This window comes from Aristolochia californica, unplaced genomic scaffold (genome assembly GCF_029961685.1).
Source record: "Aristolochia californica isolate CCGP_79_NKW_82.1479 unplaced genomic scaffold, dmAriCali1.0.hap1 SCAF_5, whole genome shotgun sequence".
Taxonomy (NCBI): domain Eukaryota; kingdom Viridiplantae; phylum Streptophyta; class Magnoliopsida; order Piperales; family Aristolochiaceae; genus Aristolochia; species Aristolochia californica.
Genome location: NW_027182214.1, coordinates 42,629,264 through 42,647,048, shown reverse-complemented (window position 1 = coordinate 42,647,048; position 17,785 = coordinate 42,629,264). Strand labels below are relative to the sequence as shown.

At 39.4% G+C, this 17,785-nt stretch overlaps 5 protein-coding genes across 6 annotated transcripts; 2 read left to right on the top strand and 3 right to left on the bottom strand.

The window, feature by feature from the left end:
• Window positions 1-957: 957 nt before the first annotated feature.
• On the top strand, window positions 958-5,451 carry LOC137966060 (deaminated glutathione amidase, chloroplastic/cytosolic). Of its 2 annotated transcripts, XR_011116177.1 has the most exons (10): window positions 958-1,356; window positions 1,663-1,799; window positions 2,951-3,079; window positions 3,364-3,422; window positions 3,667-3,779; window positions 3,913-4,005; window positions 4,623-4,725; window positions 4,856-4,938; window positions 5,032-5,139; window positions 5,348-5,451. XR_011116177.1 is itself a non-coding variant. In XM_068812525.1 (9 exons), the coding sequence occupies exons 1-9, from the start codon at window positions 1,135-1,137 to the stop codon at window positions 5,068-5,070; spliced, it is 978 nt and encodes a 325-aa protein (XP_068668626.1). In that variant the 5' UTR covers window positions 958-1,134; the 3' UTR covers window positions 5,071-5,341. The 2 variants fall into 2 exon arrangements, 1 of the variants encoding a protein (XP_068668626.1); XM_068812525.1 differs by lacking the exon at window positions 5,348-5,451 and having other exon boundaries at window positions 5,032-5,341.
• Window positions 5,258-7,636, bottom strand: LOC137966061 (uncharacterized). Its single transcript, XM_068812526.1, has 5 exons — window positions 7,522-7,636; window positions 7,340-7,438; window positions 7,163-7,262; window positions 6,521-6,945; window positions 5,258-5,704 (listed from the first exon to the last, which is right to left on the bottom strand). Coding segments are annotated over exons 1-5 (927 nt in total). The 5' UTR covers window positions 7,524-7,636; the 3' UTR covers window positions 5,258-5,403.
• Window positions 7,637-10,337: 2,701 nt separating this feature from the next.
• LOC137965696 (leucine aminopeptidase) lies at window positions 10,338-13,503 on the top strand. Its single transcript, XM_068812009.1, has 4 exons — window positions 10,338-11,479; window positions 11,595-11,828; window positions 11,924-12,250; window positions 12,976-13,503. Exons 1-4 carry the CDS (start codon window positions 10,499-10,501, stop codon window positions 13,264-13,266), a joined length of 1,833 nt encoding a protein of 610 aa, XP_068668110.1. The 5' UTR covers window positions 10,338-10,498; the 3' UTR covers window positions 13,267-13,503.
• A 322-nt stretch (window positions 13,504-13,825) lies between these two features.
• On the bottom strand, window positions 13,826-14,714 carry LOC137965697 (large ribosomal subunit protein uL10c). The gene has a single exon (XM_068812010.1). The coding sequence runs from the start codon at window positions 14,681-14,683 to the stop codon at window positions 14,042-14,044; it is 642 nt and encodes a 213-aa protein (XP_068668111.1). The 5' UTR covers window positions 14,684-14,714; the 3' UTR covers window positions 13,826-14,041.
• A 1,147-nt stretch (window positions 14,715-15,861) lies between these two features.
• LOC137965377 (uncharacterized) lies at window positions 15,862-16,392 on the bottom strand. Its single transcript, XM_068811676.1, has one exon. The coding sequence runs from the start codon at window positions 16,390-16,392 to the stop codon at window positions 15,862-15,864; it is 531 nt and encodes a 176-aa protein (XP_068667777.1).
• Between the last annotated feature and the right edge of the window lie 1,393 nt (window positions 16,393-17,785).

Genomic DNA, 17,785 nt, shown 5'->3' with positions numbered 1-17,785 from the left:
ACTACCCAAAAGACCGACCTGTTAGGAGCGGAATACATAGGTACATAACCCAGGACCATAACATCACACCCACATTCGTGAGAGCTGACGTCCACGACGGCCCACTTGCAATTTCCTACTCTAGCGATGACCCATGGTGCGGGAACACACTTAGGTCGCCCCTTCCACATATAGCGGTGGCCCATTGGTGCGGGAAGCACACTCCGGTCGCCCCTTCCGCTAAGTCGCCCCCTCCGGGATTCGAACTCGCGACGTGGGAGCCCGCTCTCATACCAAATGATAAGCACCTAGCCAATACTACTTAAAAAACCGACCTGTCAGGAGCGGAAGACATAAGTACTTAACCCAATACCATAACAGGAGAACCTCCATACAATGATGTCAGATAGGTCAAACTGGAATGAAAACAAGGATGAGGAACAACGAGATGAGTAGGAAGAGGAAAGAGGAAAGGAGGAATTTTTTAGTTTCTAGTTTAATGTTTTAGCGTCGAGGGTCAAGTGAAATAACGAGTGAAAGTGAATTCACCGGACTCATGGAGTGAATTCACCGGACTCATGGAGTGAATTCACTTTAATTTATTTTTCCACTTGAACGAGTGAAAGTGACTTACATACATAATTTGTTTTCACTCCCCACTTACACAATGCACTAACCTTTTTGGAGCCATATTTCCGGTGCAGTCCTTAAAGTAATTCAATTTTACATTCAATTTCACTTTCTACTATACTTTCAAAGTACACTAACCATATGTAGATTGATAGAGAGGAAACTCAATGGAGATGGGAAAGAAACACTGTCAAGGATAAAAGAGACCAATAATGGAGAATAAACATAAGGGAGACCCACAAGCTTGTTTTGTTTATAGGTTTTGCTTAAGCTGGGAAAGAATCGTAAGGATAGTGAGGACAAGATAGGATTATGCTGGTAGGTTTGAGTGAAAATGATTTGTTTGCGGGAAACATGGAGATTATATGAGCAAGTGGGTTTGGAAGGGTTTAGGGTTTAGGTCCCCATATTGCCGTTTTGTAATTTTAGGAGATAAAAATCCAAGAATCGTATTATTTATATTAGGATGTCGATTTGTTGTAAATTTGTCTAATTTTAATGAGCGCGAGTTGCTCGTGCTAGTCAATGGCTGTACGTCGTCTACTTCTGACCCCCAAGATTCCTTCCATTTCTGCTTTCCGTTCCATCTCCCATCCTGCTAGAGTCCTCCGCTGTACTATTAAGTGCGTCTCCATGGCGGCAACAGCAGCAGAAGCTCCTAGCCGTAAGGTGAGGGTAGCGGCGGCACAAATGACCTCCACGAACGATCTCAATGAGAATTTCATTACCTGCTCCCGGCTTGTCAAGGTAATACGATGCAGTCGTTTAGAAAGTTGGTTTGGTTTGACCTCAGAAACAGACAGTTCATGTTTTTAATCACCTCGGATTTCTATGAAACACTGTTTGGTATTATAATCACTTTTATCGTGGATATTCTCTGGCGAGAGTTTTACCCATCTGAGAATGGAGCCCCTTTTCCTTTTCTGGGCTTGTCACGTCAGGTGAACGTTTCTCTGTTAATATCTGATACAATTTTTCTAGTGCCCTAGTTCGTGTTGATTGCACGGATTTTGAATCTGTGGTCTTAAGCAAGCTGCGTTGGTTTCTCCGCAGGAAGCTGTCGCTGCTGGCGCGCAATTACTATGTTTTCCTGAGAATTTTTCTTTCATGGGTCTTAGACCTCGAGAAAGTGTTTCAATTGCAGAAAGTTTAGATGGACCCATTATGCAACGATACTGTTCCCTTGCAAGGTACAGTAGTTACTGGTTGCTCTGGTTTATCCTGCCTTTTGTTGAAAACGATACAGTTACGTACGCATATTTCTTGATTCTTTGTTATATAGCTCGCAAAAACACTAAACGAAGATCTCTTATTTGTTGTGTGGGGGGAAAGTACCTGCCCATACTTGGCTATCGCGTGCACCTGCTAAGTTGAAGTCATCAGGGCATCATCATAACCTGACCTTTTGTACTGCTGTTCTTTTGGAAGGCAATTGGTTAAGTTTCTTTCTTGAATTTGAGAACACGAGATTTGAAATCTTGACCTTGAGAATAATTTGTCACGATTGTGGTCAGTTGGAGCCGAGATTCAAAAGCCTGTGAGTACCGTCCAGTTGAACATTAAGATATTTGAAATTGTGATGCCTTAGTGGCTGTTTTATCTCAAATAAACTCTCATGAAGTGGGAGAAAACCTTCTAACCATCTGAATATCTTAAGGGCACATCCGTTGGGCGCATTCAAAATTACTTTCCCTAAATAACTCTACTATCTTTGTTGTTGTTTCACTGTTGTTACCTTGTTCCTAATTGATTTTCCTTGTTAGAGAATATAATGCCAAAAGATTTTTATCTCATGTTATTGGAATTTAAACTTGAAAAACTGACCCAAAAAAAGAAAAGAAAAGAAGAAAAAATCAAGTGAGCCATCTTGAAGTGAGAAGTACACTTCTTTATCACTCAGGGTTGTCAAGGACGTTAAGTTGCTTGATTTACTTATAAATATACAAATATGAATGTTCTGGTACCATCAATTTGTTCATGGATCCCATGATTTTGAGTATCAAACCTTAGAATAAGTTAATCTTTCTTTGTTTATATATGCATCATTTTTTTTAAAAAAAAGAATAAGTTAATCTTTCTGATGATGAAAATTGTAAAACCGGAGATGACAATTACAAAACAGTAGCATATTCTTCATGGGTAACTATAATTGCAATTAAAGTTCCTCCAAAGTAGAGTTCTAGTTGTTGGGCAGGAGTGTTGTTGAATTTACCGACTTTTTATGACTTTTCTTGTATTCCACGAGTTCCATATATCATTTTCCTGGTTGTGAATTTCTTTCTTGGATGACAGCTTAATATTGGGATAGTTTGCTTTAACTCTGCACATCGTCCTTTTTCAGGGAGTCTAACATTTGGTTGTCACTTGGAGGCTTCCAAGAGAAAGGACCAGATGAAGAACATTTGTGCAACACTCATATTCTAGTTGATAATTCAGGGACTATTGTAAACACATACAGGAAGATGCATTTGTAAGATTTTCAGCCTCACCTTTCCCTTTTCCATTCTTCACATTGACCTACCAATGTGATTTTTGTTCGGCCTTCCCATTTTTGTGTGATTGCTTTCTATCTTCCTTTCATATGCAAAAAAAATCCCAAACAATTAAAATCATCCACGAAAACATTGTTGAAAAGTTATCCCAAGTAAAGCTGGAAAACATCACTATGTCGATAGTATCTATATATGTTCTATTGTCATTTCACTGCTAATGTTGAAATCTTCTTTAGTCATAAACCAATTGTCCTGTTTGAAGGTTTGATGTGGATGTTCCTGGAAGCATGCTATACAAGGAGAGCCATTTTACAACTCCAGGTGAGCGGTGTTTTTCTGTCATTTTACAAGGCATGCTATATATGGAAGCATATTTTTTTCATATTTTCCTTCATTTTTAATTAGTGAGTCTAAGTAAAACACATAAAATTTCTGCTACTATTGTTTCTTAAAGACTTCATTCGAATCTTATCTTCCTCATTTGTAGTGGTAAATTGATATTTCAAGAATAAGCGAGCTTCTTGGTTTGACCATAATGTATCAACAATGCATGCTGCATATGTAGGAAAAGAAATTGTTGTAGCAGATAGCCCCTTTGGTCGTCTGGGCGTGACAGTTTGTTATGATTTAAGATTCCCAGAGCTTTACCAAGAGTTGCGCTTTCAACTTCATGCACAGGTAAGTGTGGTTGCAATTGCATAATGTGTTTTTCTATTTCCTGCTTTTACAGTTGCTCATCATCATCTTGTAGCATCTTATTTTTCAAGTTTTTCAACACTTTATGATCTTATTTCCTTCCATTTTTTCGCAGGTCATGTTGGTACCTGCAGCTTTTACAAAGATAACTGGAGAGGCCCACTGGGAGATTCTTCTCCGTGCACGTGCCATTGAGACGCAGTGCTATGTATGAGAGATTAAGCCTTGAATGTTATTCCTTCTTATCTTCGTTCTCTAAACCCTTTATATGTCTATTTTGTTTGGAAATTACTTTTGAAAAATCTTTGTCTGCACTATATTTCTTGTTTCTCAAAACTTACTTTCCAAGAAAGAATTGTCACATTCCTTGGTCACCAGCTGGGTGGTGCCGTTCTTTTGTGCATGATTTTTATGGGTTGATTAATCCAGCTGGTCATATAGTTGAAGCCACTGGCTGATCCATTTGCTGAAACCTTGATTAAAGGGCCTTGATGCCATGTAGATACAGAGGTTTATGAGTATTTACTCTGTTAGTTGGTTACCTTGAGAGGACAGCATTCAATGGTTCAAGTCCTCCCAACTATGTTGGGTTAGGGCCACTGTCATGTTCAAAGTAGCAATTGGAAAAAAATTGTTGCACTGCCATTTGTTAGTGTAATATATTGTGGGATGGAACCTATTCATTCTATGTAACTGGATGATTACAGTGAGGGGATACTGTAGGATTTGATACAAATGGCCTATCTGGACCCTCTTTCATCAATTCTGCAGCTCATCTGCATTTAAAATCAGCTTATTAAGAAAAGCTCTTTGATTGATTTGTAGGTAATTGCCGCAGCACAAGCTGGGAGGCACACTGAAAAAAGGGAAAGCTACGGTGACACCTTGATTATCGATCCTTGGGGAACTGTAATTGGTCGACTTCCTGGTGAATACTAATTTTAGACAAACACATAATTCCAGATATTGTACTCTTTTCAAAATGTAGAACAGGTTTGAACCAAGGATCATTATGTTCAAAAAAGTAATACTCTCTCTGGTTATATTTTGTCTTTCAGATCGACTGTCGACAGGCATTTGTGTGGCAGATATTGATTTTTCTTTAATTGATTCTGTGCGCACAAGGATGCCCTTATCACAGGTAGCTTCATGACAACTCTTTTGGTGTTGGCTCTTATGTTGATGATTTTATGCGTTTAGAGGGTGCAAAATAACACAATTTTTTGTTTTTCAGCACCGAAAGCCGCCTGGTTACTGGAAACCTGCAGCATAACGATTTCCGCAACCCGTCATGGTTCAGCTTAGTTTCTTTATGGGGAACTGCTGTATGCATTCTTAATTTGTAAGTGCTTCATAAAGATGTAATTCCGATTTTCACTCCAGTAACATTTTGTTATCATGCATTGTATTCAATGTCTGAAACAAAACAGGGGAACATAGAAAGAAGTTCATCCGGTGTTGATACTTTGCACCACGTTTCTGCAACAGATTTTGTATTTTTTACAGAACTCATATACTGATCCTCACTCATGTAACAAACATTGCTATAGGTGAAAGCTCACAACTACAGCGTCATTATAAGAAGTTGGGTTTGGAAGTCGATCATTTACACACCACACAACCCAAACGAGCGAGAGTTGTAAATAGCAGCTCGTCTCTCTATCGAATTTTGCAGGTGGGTCTTGGCACGTTGAAGAGCAACAAGAACTTCATAGATGTCTCTAGTTCTCTGCGTTGGATCTCCACATTTCTGACAAGAAGGCGGCAAGCCTTGTTGCACCACCAGGGCTTGTGAAGGTTTCAAGCATTGTTCTGGCTCTGGTACTGGAACTAAAGCTAGAGGATTGTGAACTTCCTCCGTCTCATCTCCTCGACCATGATCACTGTCTCCACCTGTTGAGCACAACCTGCGGGTTTAACGAATCAGCAGAAAATGAGATTCAAGTTACATGTTTCGCTGGTAAATACTCATAAGATAATAAGAAAAAAGCAACAGAAAAACATGAACTCAATCAAATCCACTCTCTTCTGGAGCAAAAACAGAAAAAAATCAGTTTCTTGGGGTTGATCCCACGTCAATCGTCCAATACAGATGCAACTTAAATACTGTCAATCAGTCGTACGCGACAGAAGCAACCCTTCAATTCACTCTCCTGGAGCAATTTTGTACTCTTGAAATAGGCTAGTGCCAGGCACTGCTGTACCTTGGAGTACTCGTGATGAATACTCCCAAGGCAATGAAGTGAAAAACCTGCAACGCGCCTCTCCTCGGTGAGAAATCTCCGACGCCCTTTTCTTTCTGTCATTAACTGGATGTTCATACTGTCGTTGTTGCATTTCAAAATTTCACACTATTGATATACAAAGAAGCCGGAAAGAACCAGGAGGGGGAAAAAGGCGGGCTTTCGTGTCGTGTTCACTTCAATGTTCATTAGCCGGAAAGAACCAGGAGGGGGAAAAAGGCGGGCTTTCGTGTCGTGTTCACTTCAATGTTCATTGAGTTCGACTTATCTTGTTTTGAGTGAAGGTTGATATTGGAGTTGCCACTCAGCAGGAAACAGGGACAGTTTGTAATTTAGCAGTTGCAGACAAATCCAAACGACAAATCCCAAAGCATAATAAAAAAAAAAAGGAGAAACTGAAATTGAAACGTGATCTGGATTCTGAAGACTCTGAACCAGTAAGGTTAGTAATTCTGTATCTATGATCCACCATTAACTTACCTGGGAACATCAGATGGCGAATCCTCGGAGATAATGCCGACCTTAAGCTTTCCTGTATCATCCTCCGAAGGGCCTTCAGCATTATCAGTATGGTTGTGTTCTACTGAGCTTGAACTTCCATCGCGAGAAGTTACTAGATTAACGAAAATATCTTTATGAGAGGTCTCTGAATTGTTTGCTTCCGAATCTTGCGAGGACGATAAATCTGTGACCTCCCCCCTTTCTTCCTCTTTATGGGTAATTCCAAGCTCTGTCATCCCAGTACTGGGTGGGGAAGAAGTATCCCGATCTTCTGTTGCATTAGATTGGCTAAGATAGGAAGCGAGCTTCAGGGATTTCAGTTTTGCAATTGCTAACTTGAGCTTCTTTTCAGCTCTCTCCTTGGCTTCGATCTCCATCTTTAGCACCTTTTCTAACTCTGCCAACTGTGCCAGGGGAAAGAAAAGGAAAAAAATCTCTGTGAGAACTGGGAGGAAATGGAAATCCGTCAAAATCAAACTGGTTTATATAAGTTTAAGTTCTCCATTAAGCGGAATGAAGGGATTCACAAAGAAGACGAAGACATAGCTAAACATCAAACTGATGACGATTAGCAGAACCAACTCCTGAGCCAAAACCCAGCATCAAACGAAAAGAAGGTACCTTTTCCTCCACAACATCAGCGTTTTCTTTGGCGGCCTTGGACGCCGTTCTTTCGGCCACCAATCGCTTCCTCAAACAATCGACGGTGATCATCTTCTCACTGAGAAATTCACCAAAACAGAAAAACCGTTAACAGGACACATTACATCAAAATCCATAAAATCAACAAATACCCACCTCCCTTTTTTATCTTCAGCGCCTCCATTGATGAGCCTCGGCTTCTCCATCTGCATCTGTCCTTCAACGTCGGAGACCCATTCAAGCCTCCCCTGCCACCTGCTCCATAACCGCACCCATCAATTCCAACGAAACAGAAATTTTTGGTAAAGAAACAGAGAGATGCTTCTATTCTTACTCACATTTTTCTCGCCAGAAAGAAAACCTTTGCCTGAAAAAAGAGAAACAGCAACTACAGTTTTAGTTCAGAACAATGCTGCTGGTACCCCTTTTTCATAACCATGAATCTCACAGTAATTCACAACCGTCTAGCAGTTTTACCACCTTCTCTGAATTTCATCTTCCATTTTTCGAAATTCAATTCTTGAATCTTGATACTTCAGACACCGTCATCCTCACGTGACTCCTCAGTTCATCGTCTCTGGTCCAATTAAGGGTTTCTTTAATAGAAAGGCAATGCTTTGACTGTCACCCGCGTGCCCCAGTTTGGAACTGTACGAAGAGCATCCTCAGCCATGGCTCCCACCCATCTCAAAAAACTGGCCCAGAGAGTGAAACAATTGAATCTCAGGCATCCACTATCGATCGATCATCCAATCATCGGTCCGGTGAAAGTTGTTGTGGAATCGGAGCGGGTATTTGTGAAAGTGGAATAACTGGGTATCGCTGTACCTGGGGTTTCCAAACATCATTACGGGTATGTATGCAATTGATTTCATCTTCTTCTCAAGTTAAAAGGAGGAACAGGAATCATAAGATGGTGAGAGTTGGCGTGGCGCCTCTGTTGCTTTTTAGTGTGGGGAGAGTATGTGGTAGGTGGGAGAAATAATTTGTGAGACAGACGTAGAGAAGACGGTTATCGACAGTCTGTAAAGAACGAAAGATCAGATACATCTCCACAGAGATGATTTCTGCAAATGTTCGATCAGATTTCTTCACCGGCGATTCACCGGCGATCTGAGTGGGATAACCGGGTTTGGGTCGGGTTTTTGAAAACCCATCTCTACTATATGAATTTGTATGGAAACTCATCCTTGCAAAAACCCATGACATGTTGGAAGTCCAAATCTATTGTCATCTCTATGGAATATAGAAAGGGTTTGATTGTTTGCTCTTATTGTGATTGCTTGAGTAATCATAATCAAAACCAAAACATATGCTTCCACACCAACTTTTAGTCATTTAATGCCCAGTTAGTCGACTAAGAGATCATAAACACAATGGAAGGAGACAAGAGAGGAATTCTAGTTCTAGGGAGATAAAGACTAGGAAAAAAGAAAGAAGTGAATGGACGAATTTGAATCAATAGGAAGAGACTTGAATTATTCTACCTTGAGGTTGTATTTATAGTTGTGTGAAGGTGTTTTACAATAACTAGAATACCCTTAGGACTATATGCTTCAAAAAGAAAAAAAAACATAAAAGGACATACACCAGCTTGCATAATTACAATTCCATTGTAATCTCTGTGAAAGTCATCCATATTTACTAGCCATGTCACTCCTACACACGTGAGTGTCTTTTATAAAAAATCAAATAGGCAAAAAAGGTTGACAATATTGTTTCAGGAAACAATCTCTAATAACAAAACAAGAAAGGAGAAAGACTTGATTGTTTATCAATAACTACTTCATATTCTCACAAAAAAATTACTTACCTAGCACCGACTATGAATCCACTGCACACATAGACCTGTATAAAACATTAATTTTTTTTATCGTATTTCATATCAAATAGATAATGAAACAAGAAATGTTCATTTATAACTTTAAATTAAAAAAAAATCTATAAAGTCATATAAAACACTAAATCGATAACAATAAAGAAACATCCGTAAAAAAAAGCATAAAAACTATACCTTAAAAAAATTAACAAATGTTTAGAATTAAAGGTATAAAATAGACCTACCTTAAAATCCCTTGTTGTCCTTCACTAAACCTAAAATTCTCATGAGAGTTGTAATAGTAGCTCCAAAACAACAACATTTCTCATAAATCTTAATGGGATATATCAGAATAATGCTATCACAATCTAAGCTTACAAGTAACTTCTAAAGAACTTTGATGATTTCAAAGTATGAGATCTTTGAGTTTAGACTCACTTGACGAAGTGTATTCTATTCACTTTAAGATAAAAGACTGATAAGTACTTCGAAATATTAGCATACGACTTTTTTTCACCAATGGCTCTTCGATGCTAGCATATTAATGAAGGGTTTCTCCTAAATCAAATTTTTCCGCTTTTCCAAAATATTTATGATATTTAATAATTAATTAAGAAAAGAGAAAGTGCAAGTTTTTGTGAGGTGATTTATGTCTAAGCTTCTTGATTTGCTATCGAAAAACATAAGAATGTTGATTTTAATTTTAATTTAAAGCGAAGATGAGAGATAATGCCTTACCACAAAATTTCACTTGATTTTTTTAAAAGAAATAAAACCATACCTTATTGCAAATTTGGCCATTTTCTCTCATGTTCATGTCAGATTGGTTTCGTCCACTCTTGTGAGCGGTGACTTTCTGCACTTAACTGACTATTCTTTTAAGTTGTATTGGCCAACCACTTGACATCGAGAGTTTTGGGGTATGCCACATCCACTCTTGTGACTGGTGGCTTTCTGCACTTAACATACCTGTATTTTAAAGTGAGTTTTTGTATTAAATAATGGGATTCATTGTTTATACTCTCATGCCCCTAATGTTGAAATTCATGCCTATTTAAGGTGTGTTTGTGCTTAATGGAAAAATGACTTGCAAAATTTTTCTAGTATTTGTGTGATTTTCGTTTGATTTATAATTCCTATAGATTTTTCTTGTCTCTAAAAAATAATATTTTTATTACTCCGATGAGAAAGTATAGAAAAAATAACGTATTTTAATCAAAATTAAACGAAAAATTGAGCACAGGGGGCAAGGGTATTTTAGTAATATTCCAAAGGTATATAAGCAAAGATCATTCTGATATTTACGCTTATTTTGTGCTTCGTTAGCCCCTTTATTCCCTCGCTTTTCTCCTCCATCATCGTAATAAAATTTCCTCTCTCCGTCAAATTCTCCGTTTCCGTCTTTTCCAGTTTCGCGAACCCAAAAGCCCCTACTTCGAGTTCGGACCTCCGTTCTCCATCTCTGCCAATCCCTTCAGTTATCCAGGTTTCTGCGAATGGCTCCTCTGGATCCTCACTCCTTCACGGACTCCACTCATCCCCTGGCAACGCACGTCTCCCTCTCTCTCTATTTCGACTTCCCCTCTTCCACCATCCATGGCTCAGCCCTCCTCACCCTCCCCGTCCAACACTCCGGTCCTCTCTTCCTCGATACTCGCTCTCTCGCCGTCTCTGCCGCCGTGGACCCCTCCACCCAGTCTCCGATACCCTTCTCTCTCTCTGCGACGCCGGACCCCATTAAGGGTCACAACCTCACGGTTTTACTCTCCGGTCAGTCGTCCTTCCTCTTGAAATTCTCGGCCGGCCCTGCTTCGTCTGCTCTCCAATGGCTCTCCCCGCCCCAGACTTTCAACAAGACTCATCCTTTCGTGTACACGCAGTGCCAGTCCATTCACGCGCGCTCCATCTTCCCCTGCCAAGACACACCGGCGGCGCGCATTCGGTACCGGGCGTTCCTTAACATTCCCCGCCAGTTGTCTGCTGTAATGTCAGCCGCCCATGTTGATCGACGCCCACCGGGATCCAAAGAGGCCCAGTTGGCGGTCGATAATTCCCTCTGGTGCGCTGACGGCAGAGTGGTCGAAGAGTTCCTGATGAACCAGCCGATTCCGCCCTATTTGTTTGCTTTCGCAGTTGGAGAGATTCAGTTTAGGGAGGTGGGGCCGCGGACGAAAGTCTATGCGGAGGCAGTGGCCTCGGTGTTGGATGCGGCAGCGACGGAGTTTGCCGGAACGGAGGAGATGATTCAACAGGGGGAGAGATTGTTTGGACCCTACGAGTGGGAGCGATTTGATTTGTTGGTGTTGCCGCCGAGTTTTCCATATGGGGGCATGGAGAACCCGAGGATGGTGTTCCTCACCCCGACTGTGATCAAGGGGGATGCTACCGGAGCTCAAGTGGTCGCTCATGAGCTTGCACACAGCTGGACCGGGAATTTGATTACTAACAAGACTAACGAGGATTTCTGGCTCAACGAGGTAACTGGATTGAAACTGGTTGATTGCCGTTCATTTTGACGCTGCTCATATTCTTTAATGCACTGCTTTCATTCTGGAACTAGAAAGCTTCGTTTTTAACCAGAGTGGGTTACAGGGATTCACAACATATGCAGAACGGAGAATTGTTGAGGCCGTTCAAGGTGAGGATAGGGCAGCTTTGAATATCGGTATCGGCTGGAGAGGTTTGAATGAAATGATGGAGAGATTCAAGGACAACATGGAGTTTACAAAATTGAAGCCGAAGCAAGAAGGAGTGGATCCTGATGACATCTACTCGGAAGTCCCTTATGAGAAAGGTTTCCAATTTCTCTGGCGCATTGAACGTCAGGTCTTCTTTTACCACTTCATTTTCTTTAGTTGATTAAAGTTACCAGAAGGCAATGGATTTTTGTTGATGCTTGTTGATTTTGATCAAATTCACAGATTGGTCGACCTGCATTTGATGATTTTTTGAAGAAATATATTGCAACATTTAAGTTCCAATCCATTGATACGGAGACTTTTCTAGAGTTTCTTAAAACAAATGTCCCTGGAATAGAGCAACAAGTTGATCTGAAAGTCTGGGTTGAGGGTATCGGAATCCCTCCAGATGCAATGGAGCCTGTCTCGAATATTTATACAAAGATTGTCTCGTTAGCAAATGAATTCAAGACTGGGAGGATGCCAAGAGAGGATGAAGTTGCAGAGTGGCGTGGACAGGAATGGGAGCTCTACTTGGAGAATCTGCCAAAAGGATTTGAAGCATCACAGGTACATTCAACTCAAAATGATTTTAATCTACTAGCCATGATGACAGTAACAACAACAACAACGTTGTTGTATGTTTTGATCCATGGGACGGATTGAAGAAGGCTAAACCTGATAGAGGTAAAGATAACTTAAGATAAGATTAACTCCAATGTAAACACTGAATCCAGCTACTATACGTAGCTAAAGAGTTAGTCTTTGTAATCAATTAGGAGTCTCTGTAAATCTGTCTATAAAAACCTTACTCCACATCAATGAAGATATAGCAATCACTTTCCTTTTCTTCATCTTCTACAAAACCATTCGGTTCTACTATCAAATTACCAAAATACTCTGTTTTACTTCCATTATTGGAGATCAAGATAAGACATTATGCAATCCCTCTTCCTGCAAAACGACAAGTGCCTGCATGGTTTGTGTGCCATGAAGAATATAAGTGGTGGTCTCGCTTTCTCTGTTTTGTGAGTAAAGTTTGGAGGACGTTTGTGGGTAATTTGGTTCTGTTGTGGGATATCAGTTCATAACTGTATTTCCTGTGTCTTTTGATGGGAAATGGAAGAGGTGCTGTGAAGATTTATGATGATAGCATCTCAATAGGAAAATCAATTTAACATTTCTTTGTTGTATTGACAGACTCCAGAGACCTGACAGTGAAGATCTGATGCACGCTAGGTTTGATTCCTCCAGTGAATTATCATGTACTAATTCCATGTTTATTGACATTGCAGATTGTAGCTTTAGATGAGCGATACAGACTGGCAGAGAGCAGAGACTGTGAAGTGAAAGTTGCATTTCTTCAACTAGCAATATCTTCTGGGTGCAGGGAGTACTTTGGCGAGGCAGAAAAAACTCTGAAGGAAGTAGGAAGGATGAAGTACCTGCGCCCATTATACACAGCTCTGAGCAAAGGTAGTGAAGAAGGCAAAATACTTGCCAAAAGAGTGTTTGCAGAGGCCCGTGACTGCTATCATCCCATAGCTCAAGGTGTCGTGGAGTCCATCCTCTCCAAGCACCTGTAGTCTTCTCTGATAACGGGGTTGATGCTATTTTAAGAACTGGATCTAACTTAAGCTTTTTGTTTCCCTGCATTTTCCTGTTTTATTTTCTCAAATCCTGTAGAACTTCATTTTGAAGAACACATTGACAAATATATGAACTGGTCATGAATGCATTCTGGATGGAAGCTGTTTTGTGCTTCGATAGAAACCTTAAATGGTTCAAGCCATTACAGAAAATGCTTAATCCTATTGTTATTTGTGGTTATACTTCATAGATGTTCCTGCAGAACTGTCTTATGCACATCATTACGACCAATGTACAGAACTGATTGCAAAAGAGAATTTGCCGCATGATTGAATGGCTGTACTGCTGTTCATGAAGTTGCACGCCTTATTGCAATGGGATGGCTCTTGATATGCTTGATCAGAGTAGTTCTGATCTTACCGGAAACAGGTTCAGAATTGAAGCAAAGAGCATCCCAAAAGACAAGTTGTCTGAATGCTTACTATCTCTGGCAAAGTTCATATTTATCAGTAATCAAACAATTACAGAACAACCAGCCATACCAGACCAGAAGAATAGAGCAGCCAATTTTTTTGAAATATTGCTACTTTGTCCCATGTTCATCTACAAATCGAAATAAGAGCCCCAGCTATTGAATTGCCGCTCATGCTTTCTACCGTTCAACAATGGTTCACAAATTGTCGCTTTACCAGAATTAAAACAAGCTAAACAACAATTCAAAACTAGAAGAAAAAGGAAGAAATACTGTAAGTAAAAACTTACAAGTACCACCTAGTTTGCCCCACTCTCCTCTTCCATCTTCTTCACATATGCCTTCAGAACTAACACCAAATCTCTCGCCGGTGCTTGCAATGTGCTGATCAGCGACACTGCAGGACCTTGCAACGACCCTAAAAGCTTTGCATAGATTTCTGCTCTTGTGGGCATTGTCTCAAGCATCTTAAACTCGTCCGGCGAGTAGAATTTCCCTTCGAAAACTGCACCGGTAAAATCATTATCTTCCAGTTTCTTCTCCTTCTGGAAACTCCTGTATGGTTTTAAAGCGGTTGGGATCTCTTCCGTATGAACAAAAAGCCAAGCATTCATTCCCTTCATGCAGGGCTTGAGAGCCTCCCATTGGGTGCCTTCAATGGCCTTCCCGACGAGAGTGTTTTTGGCGACAACGAGCTTTACAGAGTCAGGAAGGGACCTGCGAAACTCTTGAAACTGCTTAACGGTAAAACCTTTGTATTTGATTCCTGCGACGAGGTAACAGTTTTCAAGCTGCTGCTTGACGGTCTCGACAGTTTCTTCCTTCTTGGTGCGACTAATGGCGCAGCGAATTGAAGGGCTGTTGAAGTGTTTCTGAGAAATGGGTTTTGAAGGGCGGAGGGAGAGTTTAGAGGGGCAGAAACTGCAGAGAGAGGTCTCCATGGCGGAAGAGAGATTGGAGAGTGGAAAAACAGCACCTTATCTTCTTCAGCTAAAGGGACGAGGGTATTTTTGTCCATTATGCTCAGCTGTCTCAGACAAGTCCAGCAGTTGTTTGCTAAATTTCCTCACAAAGCAAACTATCCCTTTCTATCTAAAATAAAATGTAGTAATGTTGGTTTAATTAGAGGATTTACCCTCAAGATTTTTGTATTAATGAATTGTAGATATTACTACAACTTTTTGAATCATGTAGGAGAATGTTATATTTTATTTAATTAAAGCTAAAAAAGTTTAGTCATCCTAAATCGATAATTTATAATAGTCGTCGTTCAGTGAGTCAATCGAATCGAGACAAACTCGAAACTATGCAAGTTTGTACTTGACATGACCTTGAAAACTTCAAGTTCAAACTCGAGCTGGAGTTCAAAAAATTTAAATAAATCTAATCTCGAGATCCAATCAGGTTCCTGCTCAACATATATTTAAAATTACAAAAAGAAAATGGTTATGAGTTTAGTTCCATTGAATTGCATGCTATTGCAAAGGAGTTAAAGACTTTATAATAGAATATACTAATATATAATAACCAATTTAATAAATCTAATAGAACGAGCAAACTGTTCTATCAATATGTTTATTCTATAGGCAAACAATAACATCGAATGTTGAGGGACCCGAAATGGCTGAACAATTATTTGTCTTTGAAGTTTGAGGTAAATAAGAACAACCATCAATCAACTAAATAGGAAACCGACAAAAACTATTAGGGTAAAGGGTATTTTTATAAAAAAAACTGCTAACGAGTCAATGCATAAACTCACAAGCTGAACTTAAATATTCTCAAACCCTATTTGTTAACCCAATTCATGTTTATTTGTAGTTATGTTGTCAATTTCGGATAACACTTGATAGTAAGGGAAGCCAAGAAAAGCTTTTCTCTGTTCTCTGAAAAGGCTAAAAAGAGGAAAATAAACGAAAAAGCCAAGAAGTATTCTCTGTTCTCTAAAACAAAAACAGAGAATTGTTTCAAGGTAAATAAAGAGTTGGCTTCATTCAATTCTAATTTTAAGTGACAATGCTCCTTGCCAATTTCTTTCCAAATAAAGATAAAATAAGAAAAAGGAGAAGAAAACGATGACCACGAACTCAAGGTCCATGCACAAGCCAGTTTCAACATCCTATTCCTCTTCATGGCTTCTCTTTCTCTTTTTCTTCTTCTTTTGATGCTCCTCATTCTCATTTGCTTCCCCTTTCTCAGACACTTCCATCACCTTCCTTTTCTTCTTGCTTTTCCTATTTTCTGTCTCATTGTTTAGTTCCTCCCTCCTCTTCTTTCTCTCTACAGCAACAATCTCAGTATCAGTTCTAGATTCTTTTTCTTTGAGAGGTGTTATTACTCCTTCTGTTAGGTTCCCATCATTAACATTCTCCACAGCAGATTTTTCATGTCTTCGATTAGGTTTATGAGATTTTAGTTCTCGGTGAAACTGGATAAGTTCATTTATGGAGACACATGTGCGTTTTAGATAGGATGAAACAGCCTTGGAGGCACCATTCTCTTTTGAAACAAACCGAGTGAGGATACGAGAAGCTGCTTTGACTGAAATTGGCTCAGATGAGATGACTGCTGCACTCAGTGATTTCATAGTCAAAGGTGCACAAAGAATTTGACAACTCTGAAAGTGATACCTGACAGTAAATTCTCCCATTAGTAATTTTCACCTGGAACTTAGCACCTCATTGTATCAAAGAATGAAAATCTGATTGTTTGATTATTATAGTAAATACATGTAGTGAGAACATGCAATTTATCCATTGCAAAAAGAATATAATTTCATCTGAAACTTTAATACATGTACATACACCCTACTTCCACAAATAATTTTTTATGGAACCTTAACAAACACCAATGGTGAAAAAGTTCATAATTTGAAAAAACAGTAATTGATGAAAGTCCACAATTATTTAGTTGCCATAACTGAAGTTAGATCAACTAACATACGGTATTTGTGTCTTTACACACTATAAGAACATGCATCTGAATTATAATCGAACTTCCACCTGATGGACAGCAAGTGAATACTAGTTTGTGCCTATCCATAATTGAAACATCAACCATAAACATCTGGATAATTCTACACACCAGACAACATTAAACTTAGCAAGAAAAGAGAAATGATCCAATTACAGGATCATTAGTGGTGACCATCTAAAGAGCTGATCAAGGTGACATCATTATTTCCAAAGAATCATTATTTCAATCATAGGATCATAATTAGTCACCCTCCTCCTTGATCTCTCTGTGCCCTTTGCTTTAAGCCGACAGGGTGGGGCAGCTATCCTTTCCATCAGTGTTCTGACCTCTCCTCCCCTCTGAGATCAAAGGAGAACGATTACACTTTATTTATTTTCTTAGAGAAAATGGTTCATCCGATGGCCAAAATCCATTGTAGCAATTTTGACAAGTCCCAGTCATGTCACCGAGTCGGTGCCAAATAAATTTTTATAACATTTGTTTTTACCTTATTTAAGGTCATTTTATCATTTTTGGAAAAAAAAATTAAAAAAAGGAAAGACTCTGAAGTAGGGGCAGTGTAAATTACTGCTCCTTAAGGTGAACGTTGTAATCTTAAATTTTTTTAAAGAGGTCAATAAAAATAAATTAGATGCAATGTTATAACTCCCAACCAAGTCACCAATCTGTGAGGTGACTATGTCCAGTCCAACCCAGTTCAACCAGGTTTGGAACGCGATAATATCCGTATTAAATTTAAATACATGTGTCCAAATCTTTTATTATATATTTCATAAATGTCCAAATCAAACCATACATTCAAGGTTCAAAGTTCAAATTTCACAATTTTTCTCCTATATTTCCACGAATTTCCAAATCAAACTAAACATTCAAACTTCAACATATATCCTGCAGCAGAGAAAACCTTTTTTCTAGAGAAAGTCTTTTGCTATGCATCGGCAATCATACAATTCACATATTTTTTTTCAAAACGAAGAAAGTAAGACACTTACCGAAGAAAAAACAGAAACAAGTAACTGTTCCTTCGGCCGGCCGCTGTCACCCGTTGGCGACACCTTTCGGACTTC

Bases quoted from the DNA above. Each gene is read 5' to 3' on its own strand.
- LOC137965696 (XM_068812009.1), top strand. From the start codon at position 10,499: ATGGCTCCTCTGGATCCTCACTCCTTCACGGACTCCACTCATCCCCTG. The intron at 11,480-11,594 runs GTAACTGGATTG...AGTGGGTTACAG, and splicing joins AGGATTTCTGGCTCAACGAG to GGATTCACAACATATGCAGA. The intron at 11,829-11,923 runs GTCTTCTTTTAC...TCAAATTCACAG, and splicing joins TCTGGCGCATTGAACGTCAG to ATTGGTCGACCTGCATTTGA.
- LOC137966060 (XM_068812525.1), top strand. From the start codon at position 1,135: ATGGCTGTACGTCGTCTACTTCTGACCCCCAAGATTCCTTCCATTTCT. The intron at 1,357-1,662 runs GTAATACGATGC...GTTTCTCCGCAG, and splicing joins CCTGCTCCCGGCTTGTCAAG to GAAGCTGTCGCTGCTGGCGC. The intron at 4,726-4,855 runs GTGAATACTAAT...TTTGTCTTTCAG, and splicing joins TGTAATTGGTCGACTTCCTG to ATCGACTGTCGACAGGCATT.
- LOC137965377 (XM_068811676.1), bottom strand. From the start codon at position 16,392: ATGGGAGAATTTACTGTCAGGTATCACTTTCAGAGTTGTCAAATTCTT.
- LOC137966061 (XM_068812526.1), bottom strand. The intron at 6,946-7,162 runs GTACCTTCTTTT...CCCCTGGCACAG, and splicing joins CTGATGTTGTGGAGGAAAAG to TTGGCAGAGTTAGAAAAGGT. The intron at 5,705-6,520 runs GTAAGTTAATGG...TTAAACCCGCAG, and splicing joins TCGCCATCTGATGTTCCCAG to GTTGTGCTCAACAGGTGGAG.
- LOC137965697 (XM_068812010.1), bottom strand. From the start codon at position 14,683: ATGGAGACCTCTCTCTGCAGTTTCTGCCCCTCTAAACTCTCCCTCCGC.